An 18,907-nucleotide genomic window follows, 5' to 3' on the forward strand; every position below is an offset into this window, starting at 1 on the left:
CGGATTCGCTAACCACTGCGCCACGACGGGAACTCCACATGCTCATTCTTTATTCCACCTCCTCACTATCTAAAACTGGGTGTGTGGGTCAGATTCAGTTCTGTTTGGCAGACCCAGCCATCTGGGATTTGGGGGTATGCATAGGAGTACAGGGGAATAGTAACAAAAAGCCTTAAGTCATGATTCTATGTTATGTGCTGCGGTCCAGTTTTATCAGAGAGCCCAGCATTGGGAATTGGTGGCTGTGGCTTATCTACTTGATTAGCAAGGGACGAGTAACATGTAATAATAGCCCTTTTCCTTTCAAGTAGGTTTTGGGCCTGGGCATAATGCTGAGCAATTCCATAGGAAACCAGTTCGAGAGAGACTTTTAAAAGTAAAATATTTTCTCCAATGGAAAGAACATGAGGGACTACATTTCCATAATGAGGTTTTCACAATATATTCTCTGGCATCATAAACCAAAGTCATTTCAAATTTCTTTTTTTTAATTTTAGGATACAATTCATTGGATAGAGATTTCCTGAGGGTGACATAGGAAAACGAATGTTCATGCCATTTCAGCTGACACTCACCAGTATGAAGCAGCAGATAATGGAGAAGTAGATGAGATCCCACAGCAAAGCAGCGAGCCAGTAAGTAAGTAAGTAGACGCCACTCACAAACTGGATGTGCTTTGCCTTAGTGGTTCTCTCAGTCACTGTCTGAAGGCAAAAGCTACTGACCACAAGGGCCATGCCAAAAGCCAAAGATAATGCTACTTGTACTCCATTTGTAGGCCTACAGAAGATGAGATAAAAGATAAATAGTGAAATAAAAGTGGAAGTGCTGATTTTAGTATCTCTTTTCAAATATATATGGTCAGATAACAAGATATATACATATTAAGGCTCAATCCCAGTAAAAGGAAAATCATACATACCCTACATTAGAACCATAAAGAGGGAGAGGTTGAGGTTTGTTGGAGACTCTAATGGAAGCATTGAGGCCAGAAAGTGACATAAAAAGAATGTTGTCTAACACTGCCAGGGATGTTCCAGCTGAATGGTATGCCTCATTATTGAACAAAATAGTAACTATTGTTTTGTTTTTCTCAACCTTAATGGAAAATGCAGTAATGGAGAAGTCACGATATTCTTTACTTTCCAATATGTAATTCTTTACATTACCTAGAATAAAGAAAGAAATTGGTCAGTGAATTAACATGTAAAAATCACCTACTACTTATGTTTGAGAGGAAAGACCAAGACACCTTATCCTGTGATGTCTTTCTTTTCTTTTCTTCTTTTTCTTTGTACAGCCCCACTGCAGCGTATGGAAGTTCCTGGGCTAGGAACTGAATCAGAGCTGCAGCTGCAGCCCTGTGCTACAACCATGGCAACAATGGATCCAAGCTGCATCTGTGACCTATGCTGCAGCTTTCAGCAACCCAGATCCCTAACCCACTGAGTGAGGACAGGGATCAAACCTGCATCCTCAAGGACATTATGTCAGGTTCTCAACCCACTGAGCCACAATGAGAACTCTGTCCTTCCCTTTCTAATTTTCACAGTGTGGCTATCTCAAATCTTTACTTTCTCCTCAAGAATTCTATTCCATCCATAATCCCTACAGTGATCTCGCCATATAGTCTACAACTTAAGAAAACAGTAAATTACTCAGAAATTCTTGCTCTGTTCTCGTCTAAAACAAACGCAGTGTTTTGTTTGTTTTTTTTCAAAGTTGCTTTGGTTCTTCTAAGTCATCTGAATTTCCATATACCTTTTAGGATTGGCTTGTCTATTTCTGCAAAAAAAAAAATCTGCTAGAATTTTGATAGGAATTGTATTGAATCTATAGGTCAATTTGAGGATAACTGCTATCCTAACAATATTCAGCATTCTAATCCATGACATGGATTATCTCTTCATGTATCAAGAATTTTTTTTCAGCAGTATTTTATAATGTTTAGTATACAAGTCTTGCACACCTCTTTTTATTCCTGTATAGTTTGTATTTTATTCTTTTTGATGGTGTTCTGAGTTTTAGTATACTGTGTCCCACTCTCTCTGCCCCAGAATCATTTAATCTAATTTAGATTGTAAAATTTCCAGTCTGAAAGACCTCTGCCTTTTGATTGGATTGTTTATCCCATTTATATTTATTGTAATTACTGACATGCTAGGATTTATACCTGACAATTTGCTTTTCGTTTTATATGTCTTCTTTTTTATCTTTTCATGTTTAAAGTTTTATTGAAGTATAACTGACTTGCAATGTTGTGAGAATTTTTGATGTACAACAGTGATTCAGTTATACATATACACATAACCATTCTTTTTGAGATTTTTTTCATATGTAAATTATTACAGAATATTGAGTAGAGTTCCTTGTGCTATACAGCAGGTCCCATTGGCCAGTCGTTCCATGTAACACAGTGTGCATATGCCAATCCCAAACACCCAGTCTATCCCCAGATCCAACCTGTCCCCTTTGGTAACCATAAGTTTGTTTTCAAAGTCTGGGTCTGTTTCTGTTCTGCAAATTATCTTTTTTATGCTATTAAAATTTTTTTATTATAGTTAATTTACAATTTTCTGTCAATTTCTGCTGCAAAACAAAGTGACCCAGTCTTTTTGGATCAATCTTTTCCTTCCATTATTCTCCATCATGTTTCATCACAAGTGATTAGATATAGTTCTGTGCTATATAGCAGGATTTCATTGGTTATCCACTCCAAATGCAGTAGTGTGCATCTACTAACCCCCAACACGTCATCCATCCCACTCCCTTCCACTCTACCTTGGAAACCACAAGTCTATTCTCCATGTCCATGAGTTTGTTTCTTGTCTGTAGATAGATTCATTTGTGCCATATATTAGCTTCCAGATATCACATGGTGTTTGTGACTTTCTGACTTCGCTTAGTATGAGAGTCTCTACATGAGAGTTCCCTCCATGTTGCTGCAAATACCATTATTTTGTTCTTTTTTATGGCTGAGTAGTAACACATTGTTTATATGTACCGTATCTTCTTAATCCAGTCATCTATTGATGGACATTTAGGCTGTTTCCACGTCTTGGCTATTGTGAATGGTGCTGCAAGGAACATAGGGGTGCATGTATCTTTTTGAATAAAATTTTGTCTGGATATATGCCCAGGAGTGGGATTTCTAGATCATATGGTAGCTCTTTATGTAGCTTTCTGAGGTACCTCCGTACTTTTTTCCATAGTGGTTGTGTGAGTTTACATTCCCATCAACAGTGTAGGAGGGTTCCCCTTTCTACACACCTTCTCCAGCATTTGTTACTTGTAGGCTTACTAAAGATGGCCATTCTGACTGGTGTGTTGTGGTACTTTGATATAGTTTTGATTTGCATTTCTCTATTAGTAATGTTGAACATTTTTTCATATACCTGTTGGCCATCTGTATGTCTTTTTAGGAGAAATGTCTGTTCAGGTCTTCTGTCCATTTTTTCAGTTGGGTTGTTTTTGTTGTTGAGCTGTATGAGTTGTTTGTATATTTTGGAGATTAAGCCCTTGTCAGTTGCATCATTTGCAAGTATATTTTCCTATTCCATAGGCTGTCTTTTTTTATGGTTTCCTTTATGTGCAAAGGCTTTTGAATTTAATCAGGTCCCATTGGTTTATTTTGTTTTTATTTCTATTGGCTTGGGAGACTGACCTCAGAAAACATTTGTACGATGTCATAGAATGTTTTGCCTATGGTCTTTTCTAACAGTTTTATCGTGTCTCATCTTATGTTTAATTAGGCCATTTTGAGTTTATTTTTGTGCACAGTGTGAGGCTGTGTTCTAGTTTCATTGATTTACTTGCAGCTGTCCAGTTCTTCCAGCATCACTTACTGAAGAGACTGTCTTTTTTCCTGTTTTATATTCTCGCTTCCTTTGTTGAAGTTTAATTAACCATAGGTGTCTGGGTTTATTTCTGGGTTCTATATTCTCTTCCATTGGTCTGTATGTCTGGTTTGATAAAAGTACCACACTGTCTTGATTACTGCAGCTTTGTAATATTGCCTGAAGTCTGGGAGAGTTATGCCTCCTGCTTGGTTTTTGTTCCTCAGTATTGCTTTGGCAATTCTGGGTCTTTTATGGTTCCATATACATTTTTGGATTGTTCTAGTTCTGCGAAAAATATGGGTAGTTGGATAGGGATTGCACTGAATCCCTATGGCCATTCTAACAATATTAATTTTTCATTCCAAGAGAATGGTATATCTTTCCATTTCTTGAATCCTCTTTAATTTCCTTGATTGACATTTTATAGTTCTCAGCATATAAGTCTTTCAACTCCTTAGTCAGATTTATTACTAGATATTTAACTTTTTGGGGTGCAATTTTAAAAAGGATTGTTTTTTATATTCCTTTTCTAATACTTCATTGTTAGAATATAGAAATTCAACCAATTTCTGAATGTTGGTCTTTTATCCGGCTACTTTGCTGAATTCATTGATCAATTTGAGTAGTTTTTGGGTGGCGTTCTTAGGATTTTCTATATATAGTATCATGTCATCTGCATACAGTGACAGTTTTACCTCTTCTCTTCCTATTTGGATGCCTTTTCTTTCTTTTGTTTGTCTGATTGCTGTGGCTAGGACTTCCAATAGTCTGTTGAATAACAGTGGTGAGAGTGGACACCCTCGTCTTGTTCCAGATTTTAGTGCTTTCACATTTTCTCCACTGAGTATTATTTTGGCTGTGGGTTTTTCATATATGGATTTTATTATTTTAAAGTAAGTTCCCTCTATACCCACTTGGTAATTTTTTTTTTAATCATGAATGGATGTTGGATTTTATCAAATATTTCTTCTGTATCTATTGAGATGGTCATGTCGATTTTGACTTTTCATTTTTACTGTGGCATATGATACTGATTGATTTGCATATATTGAACTTGGCATGATTCCCACTTGGTCCTGGTGTATGATAGTTTTTATGTGTTGTTGGATTTGGTTGGCCAAAATTTTGTGGAGAACCTTTGCATCTATATTCATCAAAGATAACGGCCTGTAATTTTGTTTTCATAGTGAGGATGATGGTGGCTTTATAGAATGTCTTTGGGAGTGTACCTTCTTCTTCAACTGTTTTGAGAAGTTTAAGGAGGATGGGTCTAAGTTCATCTTTGTATGTTTGGCAGAATTCCCCTGTGAAGCCATCTGGTCCTGGAATTTTTTTTGTAAGAAGTATTTTTATTTCATATTCAATTTCATTTCTAGAGATCAGTTTTTTCCATTGATCTGTTTCTTCTTGATTCAGTTTTGGCAAGCTGTAAGTCTCTAGAAAGTTTTCCATTTCTTCTATGTTGTCAAATTTGTTGGCATTTTATTGTTCATAAGTATTCTCTTATGCTTTTTTGTATTTCTGCAGTATCCATTATGATTTCTCCTTTTTCCTTTCTTATTTTGTTCATTTGAGTTATTCTCTCCTCTTCTTGGTGAGTCTGGCCAGAGGCTTGTCAATTTTGTTTACCTTTTCAAAGAAGCAGCTCTTGGTTTTATTGATTTTTTTTCTACTGTTTTTTTGAATGTATTTTATTGATTTCCTAAGTTTTACGATTTCCTTCCTTCTGCTGACTTTAGGTTTTGTTTGTTAATCTCTTTCTAATTCTTTTAGGTGGTAGGTTAAGTTGTTGTATTGAAATTTTTCTTCTTTTTTTTTGAGGAAGGCCTGTACTGCTATGAATTTCTAAGAAGTGCTTTTGTGGCATCCCATGGATTTTGAGTAGCTGTGTATTCATTATATTTGTGTCGAGGTATTTTTAAATTTCTCTCTTGATTTCCTTGCTGACTCATTGATTTTTTTAGTAACATGTTGTTTAGTCTCCATGTAGTCAGTTTTTTCCTCATTTCTTTTTCTGTGTTTGATTTCTAGTTTCATGCCACTGTGATCAAAGGGAAATATCTGAAATAACTTCTGTACCCTTAAACTTGTTGAGGTTAGTTTTGTGTCCCAGTATGTGATCAATCTTGAGAATGTTCCATGTGCACTTGAAAAAAATGTATATTCTTATTTTTGTGGATATACTGTCCTGAAAATATCAATTAAATCTAACTTTTCTATTCTGTCTCTTAGGATCTCTGTTGCCTTATTGACTTTATATCTAGAGAATATAGATTTTTCTGTCTATTGATGTGAGTGGGGTGTTAAAAGTCTCCTACTATTGTATTACCACCAGTTTCTCCTTTTATATCTGTTAGCATTGGTTGTATGCATTTGGGCCATCCTATATTGGGGGCATATACATTGATGAATGTAATCTCCTTTTCTTGAAGGGATCTTTTTATCATTAAATAGCACCTTTTGTCTTTATGGCCTCTGTTTTAAAGTCTATTTTGTCTGATATGTGCATTGCAACTCCTGTTTTTCTGTCTTTTCCATTCACACGAAATAACTTCTTCCATCTCCTCACTTTCCATTTATACGTGTCCTTTGCCCTAAGGTGAGTCTCTTGTAGGCAGCATGTTGCAGGATCTTGTTTTTTTCATCCAGTCTGCCTATCTCTTATCTTTTGATTGGAGCATTTAGTTTATTGACATTTAAGGTAATTATTGATAAATGTGTATTTAGTGCCATTTTGAACACTGTTTTCTAGTTGATTCTATGTTTCTCCTTTGTTTTCCTTTTTTTTTTTTTTGGTTGGATGATTTATTTTATGCTTGTGTCCTTTTTAGTTTCTATGAGTGTATTGTTTGGTTGAGATTTTGGTTGCTTTGTTTTTCAAGTATGTTAACCCCTTTCTATATCTGCTTGCTTTACCCCAGTAGTCATATATGCTCAAAAATATTCTAAAAAAAAAAAAGTCAAGATTTTCTTACTTCCCTTCCCCACATTTTATGGTTTTGATAGCATTTTTAAACAACTTCATGTTCATCCTTTGCTGTTCATTGTGTTATTGTCACTTTGAGAATGTTTTTCCCCCCTCTTTTAACTCTGTATACTGGCTTATTTAAGTGATTACTTTCCATTTCTGATGCCCTCCATCCTATATCTTCTTTCTTCTTTTTTATTGAGAGAAGCCCTTTCAGTCTTTCTGTTAGAGTGGGTTTAGTATTGCTATACTCTTTTAGTTCCTGTTTGTTGGAGAAATTCTTTATTTCTCCTTCTATTTTAAATGAAATGCTTGCTGGGTAGACTATCCTAGGTTGCAAAATTTCCACTTTTAGAAGTCTGAATATATGTTGCCACTCTCTTCTGGCCTGTGGTGTTGCTGTAGAGAAATCAGCTGACAGCCTTATGGGGGTTCCCTTATCATTAACTCTTGTTTTTCTCTTGATGCCCTTAGAATCCTCTCCTTATCTTTAACTTTTGCCATGTTTACTATAATGTATCTTGGAGTTGCCCTGAAGAAAAACTTTTAATACTTCTTTATAGGGAAGTTCTACTGGTGATGAATTTCTGTTTTGCTTATCTGGAAATGTTTTTTATTTCTTCATTTTTGAAGGAGAAATTTGTTGGATATAATATTTTGGGGTTGGCCATTTTTTTCTTTAGCACTTTGAGCCATCCCACTGTTTTCTGGTCTCCTTCTGATAAAGAGTCAGCAGCTGTTTTTTTTTTTTTCCTTTTATGACATGTGTATTCATTCCTTAATTATATGTGGTTTAGGATGTTTGGTTTGAGCCTTATGAAAATGGTATCATAATTTTAAGTAGTCTCTGTTATTTTTTTCCCCAGTTCAACACTGTACTTCTAAGATTCATCCGTGTTGTTCTGGATCAATTTTATTCAATTGCTTTTTATTACTGTATGATATGTCATTATGTGATTATATCTCAATTTCTTTATTCTTTTTGATGACCTTTTAAAAAGTTACTATTATTGATAATCCCTGTATGTGATATAAGTCATTTTCCTCTTCTGCTTTCAAGATTTCTCCTTTTGACTTTCACCAGTTCAGTTGTATCTAGGTTGTATCTAGGTGTGGATATTTTTGAGTTTACCACACCTAGAATTCTTTGAGCTTCTTTGAGGCAAAGATTGTTTCCCATCTTATTGGGGATGTTTTTGGCCATTATTTCTTCAAATATTTTTCTGTTTCTTTATTACTCTCTTTGCTCTCTGGTAAGTCTCATCATGCATATTTTGGTTTGCTTGATGTTATCCCCCCATGTCTCAGAAGCTGTTTTCCCTCTCCTCCTTCTCTCTTTCTGTTCCACAGACTGGATAATCTCTATTGACCTACCGTCAATTTAGCTAATTCATTTTTCTGCTAATTCTAATCTGTCATTGAGCCCCTCTGGTGAAATTTTCATCTCAGCTATGCTTTTCAACTAAAAAATTTCCATTTAAATTTTAAATTTATATTTATTTATTAAAATTCTCTTCTTGGAAAGATGAAGTTGCCATACTTTCCTTTTTTGTTCTTTAAACATATTTTCTTTAGTACTTTGAAAATACTTGTAATAGCTGATTTATAGTTTAAGTTCAACATCCGGCCTCCCTCAAGTACATTTTCTACTGGTCTTCTTCCCCCCCGTGTATGGGTCACACTCTTCTGTTTCTTTCTGTATTAGTTTTCTGGGACTGTCAAAACAAAGTACTGCAAGCTGGGTGGCTTAGGAATTTATTTTCTTACAGTACTGGAGGCTAGAAGTCCAAGATAAAAGTGTTGGCAGAGTAGGTGTCCTCTGAGACCTCTCTCCTGGGCTGATAAATGGCTTCCTTGTCCCTATGTCTTTCCTCTGTGTATGCATATTTGTGTCCTAATTTCACTCTCTTTTAAGGACACTGATCATATTGGATGAAGGTCCTCTCTAATGATCTCATTTTAAATGAATTACTTCTTTAATGATTCAACGTCCAAACACAGTCACATTTGGAGACACTAGGGGCTAGGACTTAAGAATATAAATTCTGGAGGGACACAATTCAGCTCATCTCTTTCCCTTTTCTTTCTGTTGTTGAAAATTGGACATATAAGATAGTGTAACAAATCTGGTATCTGAATCCCCCTCCTTAACCCTTGTTTATTGTTACTGTTCTTTTTAAAAAATTGTTGCTGCTCATTTGGTTAATGATTTCTGTAGACTGTGTAGGTTCTGTGTTCTCTACAGTGTGCAGCCACTAACTTCTTCAATGGACGTAAAAAAATTGGGGCTTAAAAAAAAAAAAAAAGCCTAGCTTATAGGGATCAGTCCTGAATCGGTATAATTTAGTCATCAGCTAAAAGATTCATTTAAATGTCTAAAGCCAATTAAGTCTTCCACTCTTTGTCAAGGGGATCTGTGCATGAAGACACACCTTCAAATTTCAGGCAGTTTACAAGTCAGCTGCAACTTTCATTTCTTGCCTATATAGGGCCTCAATATCAGCTAGAAGTGAGTTACTGGAACCTTCTCATTCCCTAGGTCATCTCTGGCCATATACACTACCACTTTGAATTTTCTAGATCTGTAGGCATGTCAGAGCTTTTCAAAGTTCACTGTGGTTATCTAGCTCTCCAGGTATTCCTTTAAAATTACTTTTTGGCCAAACTTTTGTTGGGCTTAACTTAAATCATGGCCTCAGCCAACTGTGGTGATGTTACCACCAGATTGCTATTCTTTTTAATAATTCTCTGGGGAAAGGCCTTTTTTCAGAGTTGAGCCCTGATTTATATCCAATAGCAACAATGCCTTGAGAATGGAGTTTTTCAGGGAGTTGCTATTTCAAAGTACTGACAATGCCCTCAGGATGGGGTTTTCAACAGGGCTCTGAAGAGACTGGTTCTTTCCATTAACTGTGAGGCTCCTGGTTTCATGGATATCAAAACACTGAGGGAAGGGAGAGTGACAGGAATAGTCCTAAGTTAAAATGCCACAGACCTTATTTTTTATAGAGGTGCAATAGTTTTTTTTTTTTTTTCGTGTGTGTGTGTGTGTGTGTGTGTGTGTGTGTCTTTTTGCCTTTTCATGAGCTGCTCCCGCAGAATATGGAGGTTCCCAGGCTAGGGGTCTAATCAGAGCTGTAGCCACTGGCCTATGCCAGAGCCACAGCAATGCAGGATCCAAGCTGTGTCTGTGACCTACACCACAGCTCACGGCAACTCTGGATCCTTAACCCACTGAGCAAGGCCAGAGATCGTACCCCCAACCTCTTGGTTCCTAGCTGGATTCGTTAACCACTGTAGCACAACGGGAACTCCAATAGTTTTTTTTTTTTTTGTCTTTTTGCCATTTCTAGGGCTGCTCCCATGACATATGGAGGTTCCCAGGCTAGAGGTCTAACTGGAGGTGTAGCTGCCGGCCTACACCAGAGCCACAGCAACACGGCATCTGAGCTGTGTCTGCAACCTACACCACAGCTCATGGCAACATTGGATCCTTAACCCACTGAGCAAGGGCAGAGACCGAACCTGCAACCTCATGGTTCCTAGTCGGATTTGTTAACCACTGAGCCATGACGGGAACTCCTCCAATAGGTCTTTTTTAAATAGACATTTTTTAAAGTTTGTTCTCTGCTTTTGCTTAATTTCTAATATTCTAATTGATTTTTTAATAATTGTTTTTGAAATATTTTTGCTGCTTTTGTGGAAAATTAGTTCATCCCAATATAACAAGAATTCAAAATTCTCATTATTATTTTTTGCTTCTTAGGGTATTACCCATGGCATGTGGAGGTTCCCAAGCTAGGGGTCAAATCGGAGATACAGCTGCCAGCCTATGCCATGACCACAGCAACACAGGATCCGAGCCACATCTGTGACCTACATCACAGCTCACGGCAATGCTGGATCCTTAACCCACTCAGTGATGCCAGAGATCGAACCTGCAACCTCCTAGTTCCGTTGCACGATGGGAGCTCCAGGTTTTGGCATTATTTGTTACACAGCAATGGATAAAAAATAAACTACATAAAGTATTAAGAAAGATAATGCAGAGAAAGTGTTTAGTATGGTTTTTACCAAAGGTAAACACTAAAAAATAACTGTAGTTATTTACGCTATCTTCAAAAAAGTAGTTCTGAGAAGTAAATCTGTTGTCTTCAGCCACCTGTTTTTAGGATGGTCTATACTGTAGACTGAAGGACAATCTTCAGCTCTTAGAAATAATTTTCCACCCTGTGAGGGCTTAGAGAATCATTTTGTATTCTGGTCAGGATAGAAATTCTGTGCTATATTTCACAACAATACAGTATTTTGACTGTTTTACTCGTCCTCTGAAAGATGATACACTTAGCTAAAGACCATCTACAGATAAAATGCTTCTATTACTTATTAATTTTTGTGGCCAGTTGTCTTGAAGTGTACATTTTTAGCTTCTGATTTAGCTGCCTCTAAGATACTGGTAATTAGTAGAAAGGAAAGAAATAGGTAGCTAAATAGCATAGTTAAGTTCCTTCTTTGCAAGTGGTACATATAGGTCTTCATAGAGTAGCAGCCTCTTTTTTACTATGGGTCTTACCTTGCACTCTTCGAAGTTCTTGATTCTTAAGTTTTAGAAAAATTTTAAGGTTTTTTATGAGATTCAGAGCCAAATCAGAATTCCCAGAAATTGAGTAGGGCACAATTGTTCGACCATACTGACTCAAGTCCAATTCTCTGGCAGGTAAATCAAAATCTAAGCTTAGAGTTGTTAAGAGATAAGTAGTGACAAACAAAATTACTGATATCTGCAGCAATGTCAACCTCCAATTTCGCCAGTTGAACAGTGCTCTCTTTATAAACATGGAGTGAAACTGCTGGCGGTAAAGTGGAAACTAAAAAGAGGGGAGGAATATAGAATTAGAATTGCTGGTGATCCAAGGAGGACATACATGTTAAAATCCAATGCTTCAAATTTTTATGGCAGAAGATATACACATATTATACAAATAGATCCTTGAATTTAACCCAGAAAAACAAGATGGTATGAAAAGTTTTACTTGTGTAAGGTATTAAGGCAAAAGATTAACATCCGGTTTCTTACCTTACTACATTTGAAAATATTATCAAAATGGTTTTATTCATTAATACACTTGTAGTATTTATGATCAGAAAAAAATTACATGTATTTTAAAACTTAATATTAAACACCTTTTCATTTCACCATTTTAAGGGAAATATCCCTGTAAAACTTGTGTATAACAATTATCTTTTGCAAAGTTTTGGTACATTAAGTATGGTTCATAGTGAGAAAATGCCCCTAATCTGATCAACCAATATCTCTAACAATCATAACTTGTCTTAAAACTGAACAAAGAGGAAATTTATTAGAAAACAAATCAGAACTTTTCAGAGTGATTCTGAGAGAGAACAAGGGTGAGAGTAGTATAGTGTGATCTTTATCTACAACCCATTTCTCCTGCATCATGAAATTAATGGGGTTGTAGTCTAGACGATTCTCTAGCTATCTGGCTGTCCTATAGCCAAACTCTAAGCAGCTTTTAAGTTCAGACAGTAAATAAAGTGTACAATTTATACTGGAGCCAAACATACTAGGTTTACATTTTTAGTGAATATGCTCACCCCAGTATTGAATTTAATGTTAGCAGTTTCATTCAGTGATGGAAAAACGGGTCTCTCATGACTTCTGGACACACTCTCATTCTGCTCCATGTCTTGTCTTCTTTTTTGGCGGGACTGGCTTGGCCGGACATCCGTTTGAGAATCTGCCAGCTTATTGACCCTACATACATACAGGCACACACAAAAAGCACAAAACAATTTATCTTGACTATAGCCTCAATGTATTTTATTAAGAAATGTCCAACAATCTTCCAAATTTGGGAGACTCCTTGACCTTTCTCACAGATTGTGAAGTGTGCTAATTATACAGCAGCAGCATGATAATAGTGGCTCTCAATAAACCAGTCGGAGGATAATCCATGACAAAGTCTCTACCATTCTAGGGTAATATGAGAAAAAGAATTATAGCATATTATATGTTTTATGAAGCTGAGCTTACTCAAGTTAAAGCACTTACCTTAAATCAAAGCTAAAGCTAGTAACTCTCCTGTGGGTATTAAAACAGTCTTTGTGTTATGAAAAATAGAGACATTGGATAGTAGTTTTTTTTAAGTCCTCGCATTTCTCATTAGTGCCTATGTCTGAAGCCGGGTCTTTTGGTGTGGATACTTAAGAAGAATAAAGAGATATACACAAGTAATTATAATTTAAGAAGAAAAATGCTACACAGAATAATGGAGGAAAAATATATCACAGTATCTTAAGAGACAGGAATAATGAATTACAAAAAATTTTTGATAGAAAATACATGATTTGAAAGGTGTATTTTTTCCCCAAGCCACAGAACTATCAAAGTCTTTTTTAATACCTTCCTGTTAGCATTTTTATAGAACACAACATTAATAAATTCTGAACTATGACATTCACACATAATGGGTATAGATCACAAATCAGTAACTTCTATACTCTTTTAAAAACCTTATATGGATTACTATTAAAATTTGATTTAAAAAATCCCTGTAGGAGTTCCCGTTGTGGCTCAGTGGTTAACAAACCCAACTAATAACCATGACGTTGCGAGTTCGATCCCTGACCTTGCTTAGTGGGTTAAGGATCTGGCGTTGCTGTGAGCTGTGGTGTAGGTCGAAGACGCAGCTCAGATCCTGCATTGCTTTGGCTGTGGTGTAGGCCGGCAGCAATAGCTCCAATTAGACCCCTAGCCTGGGAACCTCCATATGCCACAGGTGTGGCCGTAAAAAGACAAAAAAGACCAAAAAAAAAAAAAAATCCCTGTAGCAGGTTTGAGGACTATTGTGCTTTTAAAATAGAATCATTGGATATTTTTCTCTTTCATATTTCTTAGGTTTTTATTCTTTACATTTTATTTATTGGTGAAAAATTTCCATTAGAAAACATTAGAAAATATAACTAAGTGAAAGGAGAAATATTCCTAATATCTAGAGATGACCCTGATGAGATCTTTTTCCATACACATGTATACACAAACACAAATATATACATATTCTTTTAAAAGGGGCATATGAATTGTTCTTAGGACATTTACAGGCAGTCTAATCACTGATATATTTGCATTTATACCTAACATCTTGCCATTTGTCTTTTATTTATTTTCTTTTTATTTTCCAGGTTTATTTAAGTATGATTGACAAAAATTATAAATATTTAATTTTAAGGTAGAGAATATGATGTTTTTCTATGTGTATACATTGTGAAATAGTTACCACAATCAAGCGAATTAATATAACCATCACCTCATACAGTTACCATTTTTGTTTTTGGTGATGGAGAACACTTGAGGTCTACTCTTTTATTGTTTTATTTTGATGTTTTGCTTTTTAGGGCCACACCCACAGCATATGGAAGTTTCCAGGCTAGGGCTCAAGTCAGGACTGCAGCTGCCGGCCTACACCACAGCCACAGCAATGCGGGATCCGAGCTGCATCTGCGACCTACATCACAGCTCACGGCAACGCTGGATCCTATACGACACAGAGCAAGGCCAGGGATCAAACCCGCATGCCCATGGATAATAGCCGGGTTCGTTACCACTGAGCCATGATGGGAATTCCCGAGATCTACTCTTTTAGCACATTTCAAATCCATAATACATTATTATTAACTATAGTCACTGTATCATACTTGTGGAGACCCGTAGAATTTATGCATCTTATAATTGAAAGTTTGTACCCCCTGACCAGTATTTCTCATTTTCCTCACCTATGGTCCCTGGTAATCAACATGTTTCTTTCCATTATTGTGAGTTCAACTTTTTAAGATTCCGCATGTAACAGAGATGATGCCGTATTTGTCCTTCTGTGTCTGGCTTATTTCACCGAGAGTAATGTCCTCCAGATTCATCCCTGCTGTCACAAAGGATGGACCATGTTCCATTATGTGTACATCCTCTGTTACAAAAACTTGAAACATCTGTATGAGTGCATTTCAAGGTGAATTACTCAAACTAATGGCCTGTCAGTGGAAGCAGTTCTTCAATGCATTTGGAAATCTGCTTTCTCGGACGCCCTCTCCATATTATCTGAATTAGCTCAGCCCTATAGTTCCAGAGGTCTTGCCTGTATTGTAGTCTCTGCAGTTTTCCCTCATAATGAGGTCTGCATTTCAGTGAGTATTGTCAACAGTCTGAAGACTGAGGTTCCCCCAGGAGCCTCTGATCTTCCCGTATCTCCACTGGTTGCACCACAAACTGCTTCCGAGAGCCCATTCCCAGTCACTTCCTGCTCCCAGATCGACCAGAAGAGTCTTCCACTCTGGGAAGGGATTTCCTCTTTTTGTCTCCCTTCTAGTGCTCCCACACAGCTGTTATTTCTGTGAAGCTCTTGCTGCTGTGCTTTGAACACATTCATTCACTCTCAGATGTGTAGGACTCTTGACTCAGTTTTGTTGCTATCTGTGGGTTTTTTTTTTTCCCTATTCTAGTTTTGTGCTGTTTTTGTGAGACTGGTACAGTGCGCCAGCATGACAACAGCAAAATAGCGGAATAGGAGGTTCCCTACTGATTCCCTGGTGAGCAACAATAATTGAGCAGCCGTCCAGGGACAAAAGTGTTTTTGTGGGACTTTGGGATCCAGCTGCTGGCCCGGAGCAGTACTGCTTTCCTGGTGACCCACCAGGGAGTCATACCCATCTGTGCCCTAAGGCTGGCCTACAATAGATCTTGGAATATTATACTAAGTGAAATAAGACAGATTCAGAAAGATAAAATCTGTAGGTCTCACTCATATATGGACTCTAAAAATATTCAACTCATAAAACCAGAATAGAACAGTGGTTTCCAGGTGCTGCAGGTGGGGGAAGTAGGGAGATACTGGGGAATGGGCACAAACTTAGTTACAGGATTAATAAATTTTGGATATCTAATGTACAGCAGGTGACTATAATTAACAATACTGTATTATATATTTGAAAGTTTTTAAGAGAGTAAATTTTTTTTTTTTTTTTTTTTTTTTTGCTATTTCTTGGGCCGCTCTCGCGGCACATGGAGGTTCCCAGGCTAAGGGTCGAATCGGAGCTGCAGCCACCGGCCCACGCCAGAGCCACAGCAACACGGGATCCGAGCCGCGTCTGCAACCTACACCACAGCTCACGGCAATGCCGGATCGTTAACCCACTGAGCAAGGGCAGGGATCGAACCTGTAACCTCATGGTTCCTAGTCGGATTCGTTAACCACTGCGCCACGACGGGAACTCCTAAGAAAGTAAATCTTATGTGTTCTACCACATACAAAAACAAGGGTGCGTATTGGAGGTAATGGACATGATAGTTAACTGGACTATCATAATAATTTCACAATGTATACATATATTAAATTGTCACGTTTTATGCCCTAAATGCATAGTTTTATTTTTTCATTTTTTATTACTCAAATGAATTTATCACATCTGTAGTTGTATAATGATCATAACAATCTGATTTCACAGGATTTCCATCCCACAGCCCAAGCACATCCCCCCACCCCCAAACCTAAATGCATACAGTTTTAAATCGTCTATTATATGTCAATAAAGCTGAAAAAATTATGCTAATGTTCTAGTCATCATCGACTCACCTTCTTCCTATTTACTGATTTGTTTTTTTCAATTGAGGTACAAGTCTCTACAAAAAAGCTATATGTATTTAATATACACATCCAGAAGAGATTGGATTTAAGTATACACCCCTGAAACCATCACCCAATACAATGGCCTAAACTTAACTGTAATCTCTAAAAGTTTCTCCCCCGCCCCTTTTTAAAAAAATAAAAACATTTAATGTAAGATCTATTCTCTTAACAAAATTTAAGTATGAAATACAGTATTGTTAACTATATGCACTCTGCTGTACAGTAGTGCTCTAGGATTTATTCATCTTACATAAGTAAAATTATGTACTTTTAGCACCTCCCCAATTCTCTTTTCTCCCAGTCCCTGGAAAACCACTATTCTACTCTCTTTTTCTGTAAGTTTGGGTATTTTATATTTCTGATATGTGAGACTGTCATATTTGTTCTTCTATATCTGGCTTATTTAATTTTCAAGTCCATGCTTTTTGTAGCAAATGGCAGGATCTTCTTCTTTTTAAAGGCAGTATAATATTCCATGGTGTGTGTGTCTTGTGTGTGTGTGTGTGTGTGTGTGTGTGTGTATCAGTATAATATAGTTTTGGATACAGTTTTATGTATTCATTTTTCTTTCGATGGACATTTAGGTTTTTTCCATTATAAATAAAGTTTTAATAAACAGGGATCTCCTTGAGATGCTGACTTTACTTCTTTGGATACATACTCAGAATTGCTAGATCATACGGCATTGCTAGATCATATGGTAGTCTTATTCTTAATTTTTTTTAGGAATTTCCATGCTGTTATCCATAATGGCTGTACTGATTTCATTTAGTTGATTATTTCCTTTGCTGTGAAGAAGCTTTTTAGTTTGTTGCAATCCTACTTGTCTAGTCTTGCTTTTTTAATGTGTGCTTTTGGTGTCATATTGAAGAAGCATTGCCAAGACCAATGTCAAAGAGTTTTTCTCCACTATTTTCTTCTATAAGCCTTACAGTTCAGGCCTTATGTTTAAGTCTAAAACATTTTCATTTTTTCTGTATGGTTTAAGATAAGGGTGCAATTTAATTCTTTTGCATGAGGATATCCACTTTCCCAACACCATTTATTAAGGAGGCTATCCTTTTTTTGGCTGTATGTTCTTGCCACCATTATTAAATATCAGCTTAATATAAAAGTGTGGCTTTATTTCTGGGCTCTCTACTTTGTTCCATTGGTCTATGTTATCTGTTTTAATGCCAGTGCCTCACTGTTTTGATTACTGTACCTTTGTAATATAGTTTGAAATCATGAAGTGTGAAGCTTCTGGTTTTGTTTTTTCTCAGCATTAATCTGGCTATTTCAAGGTCTTTTGTGGCTCCATACAGAGTTTATAGTTGGCTTTCTATTTCTGCGGAAAATGCCATTGGAATTTGATAGGGATTGCACTGAATTTACAGATGGCTTTGGGAAAATGAACATTTTAATAATGCTGACTTTTCTAATCCATGAATACAGGATATCGTTCCATTAGTTTGTGTCTTCAATTTCTTTCATCAAAGTCTTGGAAGCAAGAGAGAAGTGATTCATCACATATTAGGGATCCTCAATAAAATTATGAATTTATTCATCAGAAACTTTGAGGGCCAGAAGACAGTGCCCTGATATATTCAAATAGCTAAAAGAAAAAGGATGTCAACCCTGAATATTATACTAGTAAAACTGTCATTCAAAAGAAAAGAGAAATTTAATGCAGATCAAGATAAATGAAAGCTGAGGAAGCTCACAACCACTAGAATTCCCTAATAGTCAAGGGAGTCCTTCAAAGTGAAAAAAAAAGGACACTAGAGGAGGGAGGTCAAGAGAGCACAACAGAAGGATGTAGAACTTACCTCCTCCCACACATATATCAAAAACACATCTACATGTGCAACAGTTCTCACAGAATACCTACTGAATGCTGGCAGAAAATCTCATACAACCAAGCTGCAAGAAAGATGACCACATAACCATATAGGATGAAAGAAAAAAAAAAGGAATTGAGATTGGACCCGTACCTGAGAGGGAACTGTGAAAGAGGAAAGGTTTGCTCATCTTGGGTACCCCCTTCACTGGCCTGGAGATCAGCTGGGATGAAAGGTGAGCTTCAGAGGCTCAGAGGAGAGAGCAGCAGCTAGCATGTAGCAGGCAGAAGAGAAAGAGACCAGCACAGATGGTTCTGCCCACCTCATTGCCTTCCCCAACCTGACATGTATCTGCTGGTACATGTGGGGGCTGGGTGCTGAAACTTGGGCTTCAGCAGTCAGACCTGGGGAGAGGACTGGGGTTGGCTGTGTAGCAGCAGTCCAATGGGGCTTGAGTATGTTTGGCTTGCAGCCAGGGGTGTGCAAAGGATGGAACCCAAGTGCACCATAGAGGTCCCACTGTTAACACATGGGAAGGGAGGGGTGGGACCCCTCCATAGCAGCCTCATTCTCACCATGCTA

General features: G+C 37.0%; 1 protein-coding gene across 1 annotated transcript in view; it reads right to left on the minus strand.

The window, feature by feature from the left end:
• Positions 1–18,907, minus strand: part of LOC125128403 (phospholipid-transporting ATPase ABCA3-like) — a 165,099-nt gene that overhangs the window by 46,018 nt on the left and 100,174 nt on the right. The window contains exons 17-20 of the mRNA XM_047782758.1: positions 12,424–12,583; positions 11,381–11,675; positions 923–1,169; positions 576–780 (exon numbers count right to left, since the gene is read on the minus strand). Coding sequence (XP_047638714.1) covers positions 576–780; positions 923–1,169; positions 11,381–11,675; positions 12,424–12,583 — 907 coding nt within the window. The remainder of the gene's footprint in view (positions 1–575; positions 781–922; positions 1,170–11,380; positions 11,676–12,423; positions 12,584–18,907) is intronic.

Source organism: Phacochoerus africanus, chromosome 5, assembly GCF_016906955.1.
Source record: "Phacochoerus africanus isolate WHEZ1 chromosome 5, ROS_Pafr_v1, whole genome shotgun sequence".
Classification (NCBI taxonomy): domain Eukaryota; kingdom Metazoa; phylum Chordata; class Mammalia; order Artiodactyla; family Suidae; genus Phacochoerus; species Phacochoerus africanus.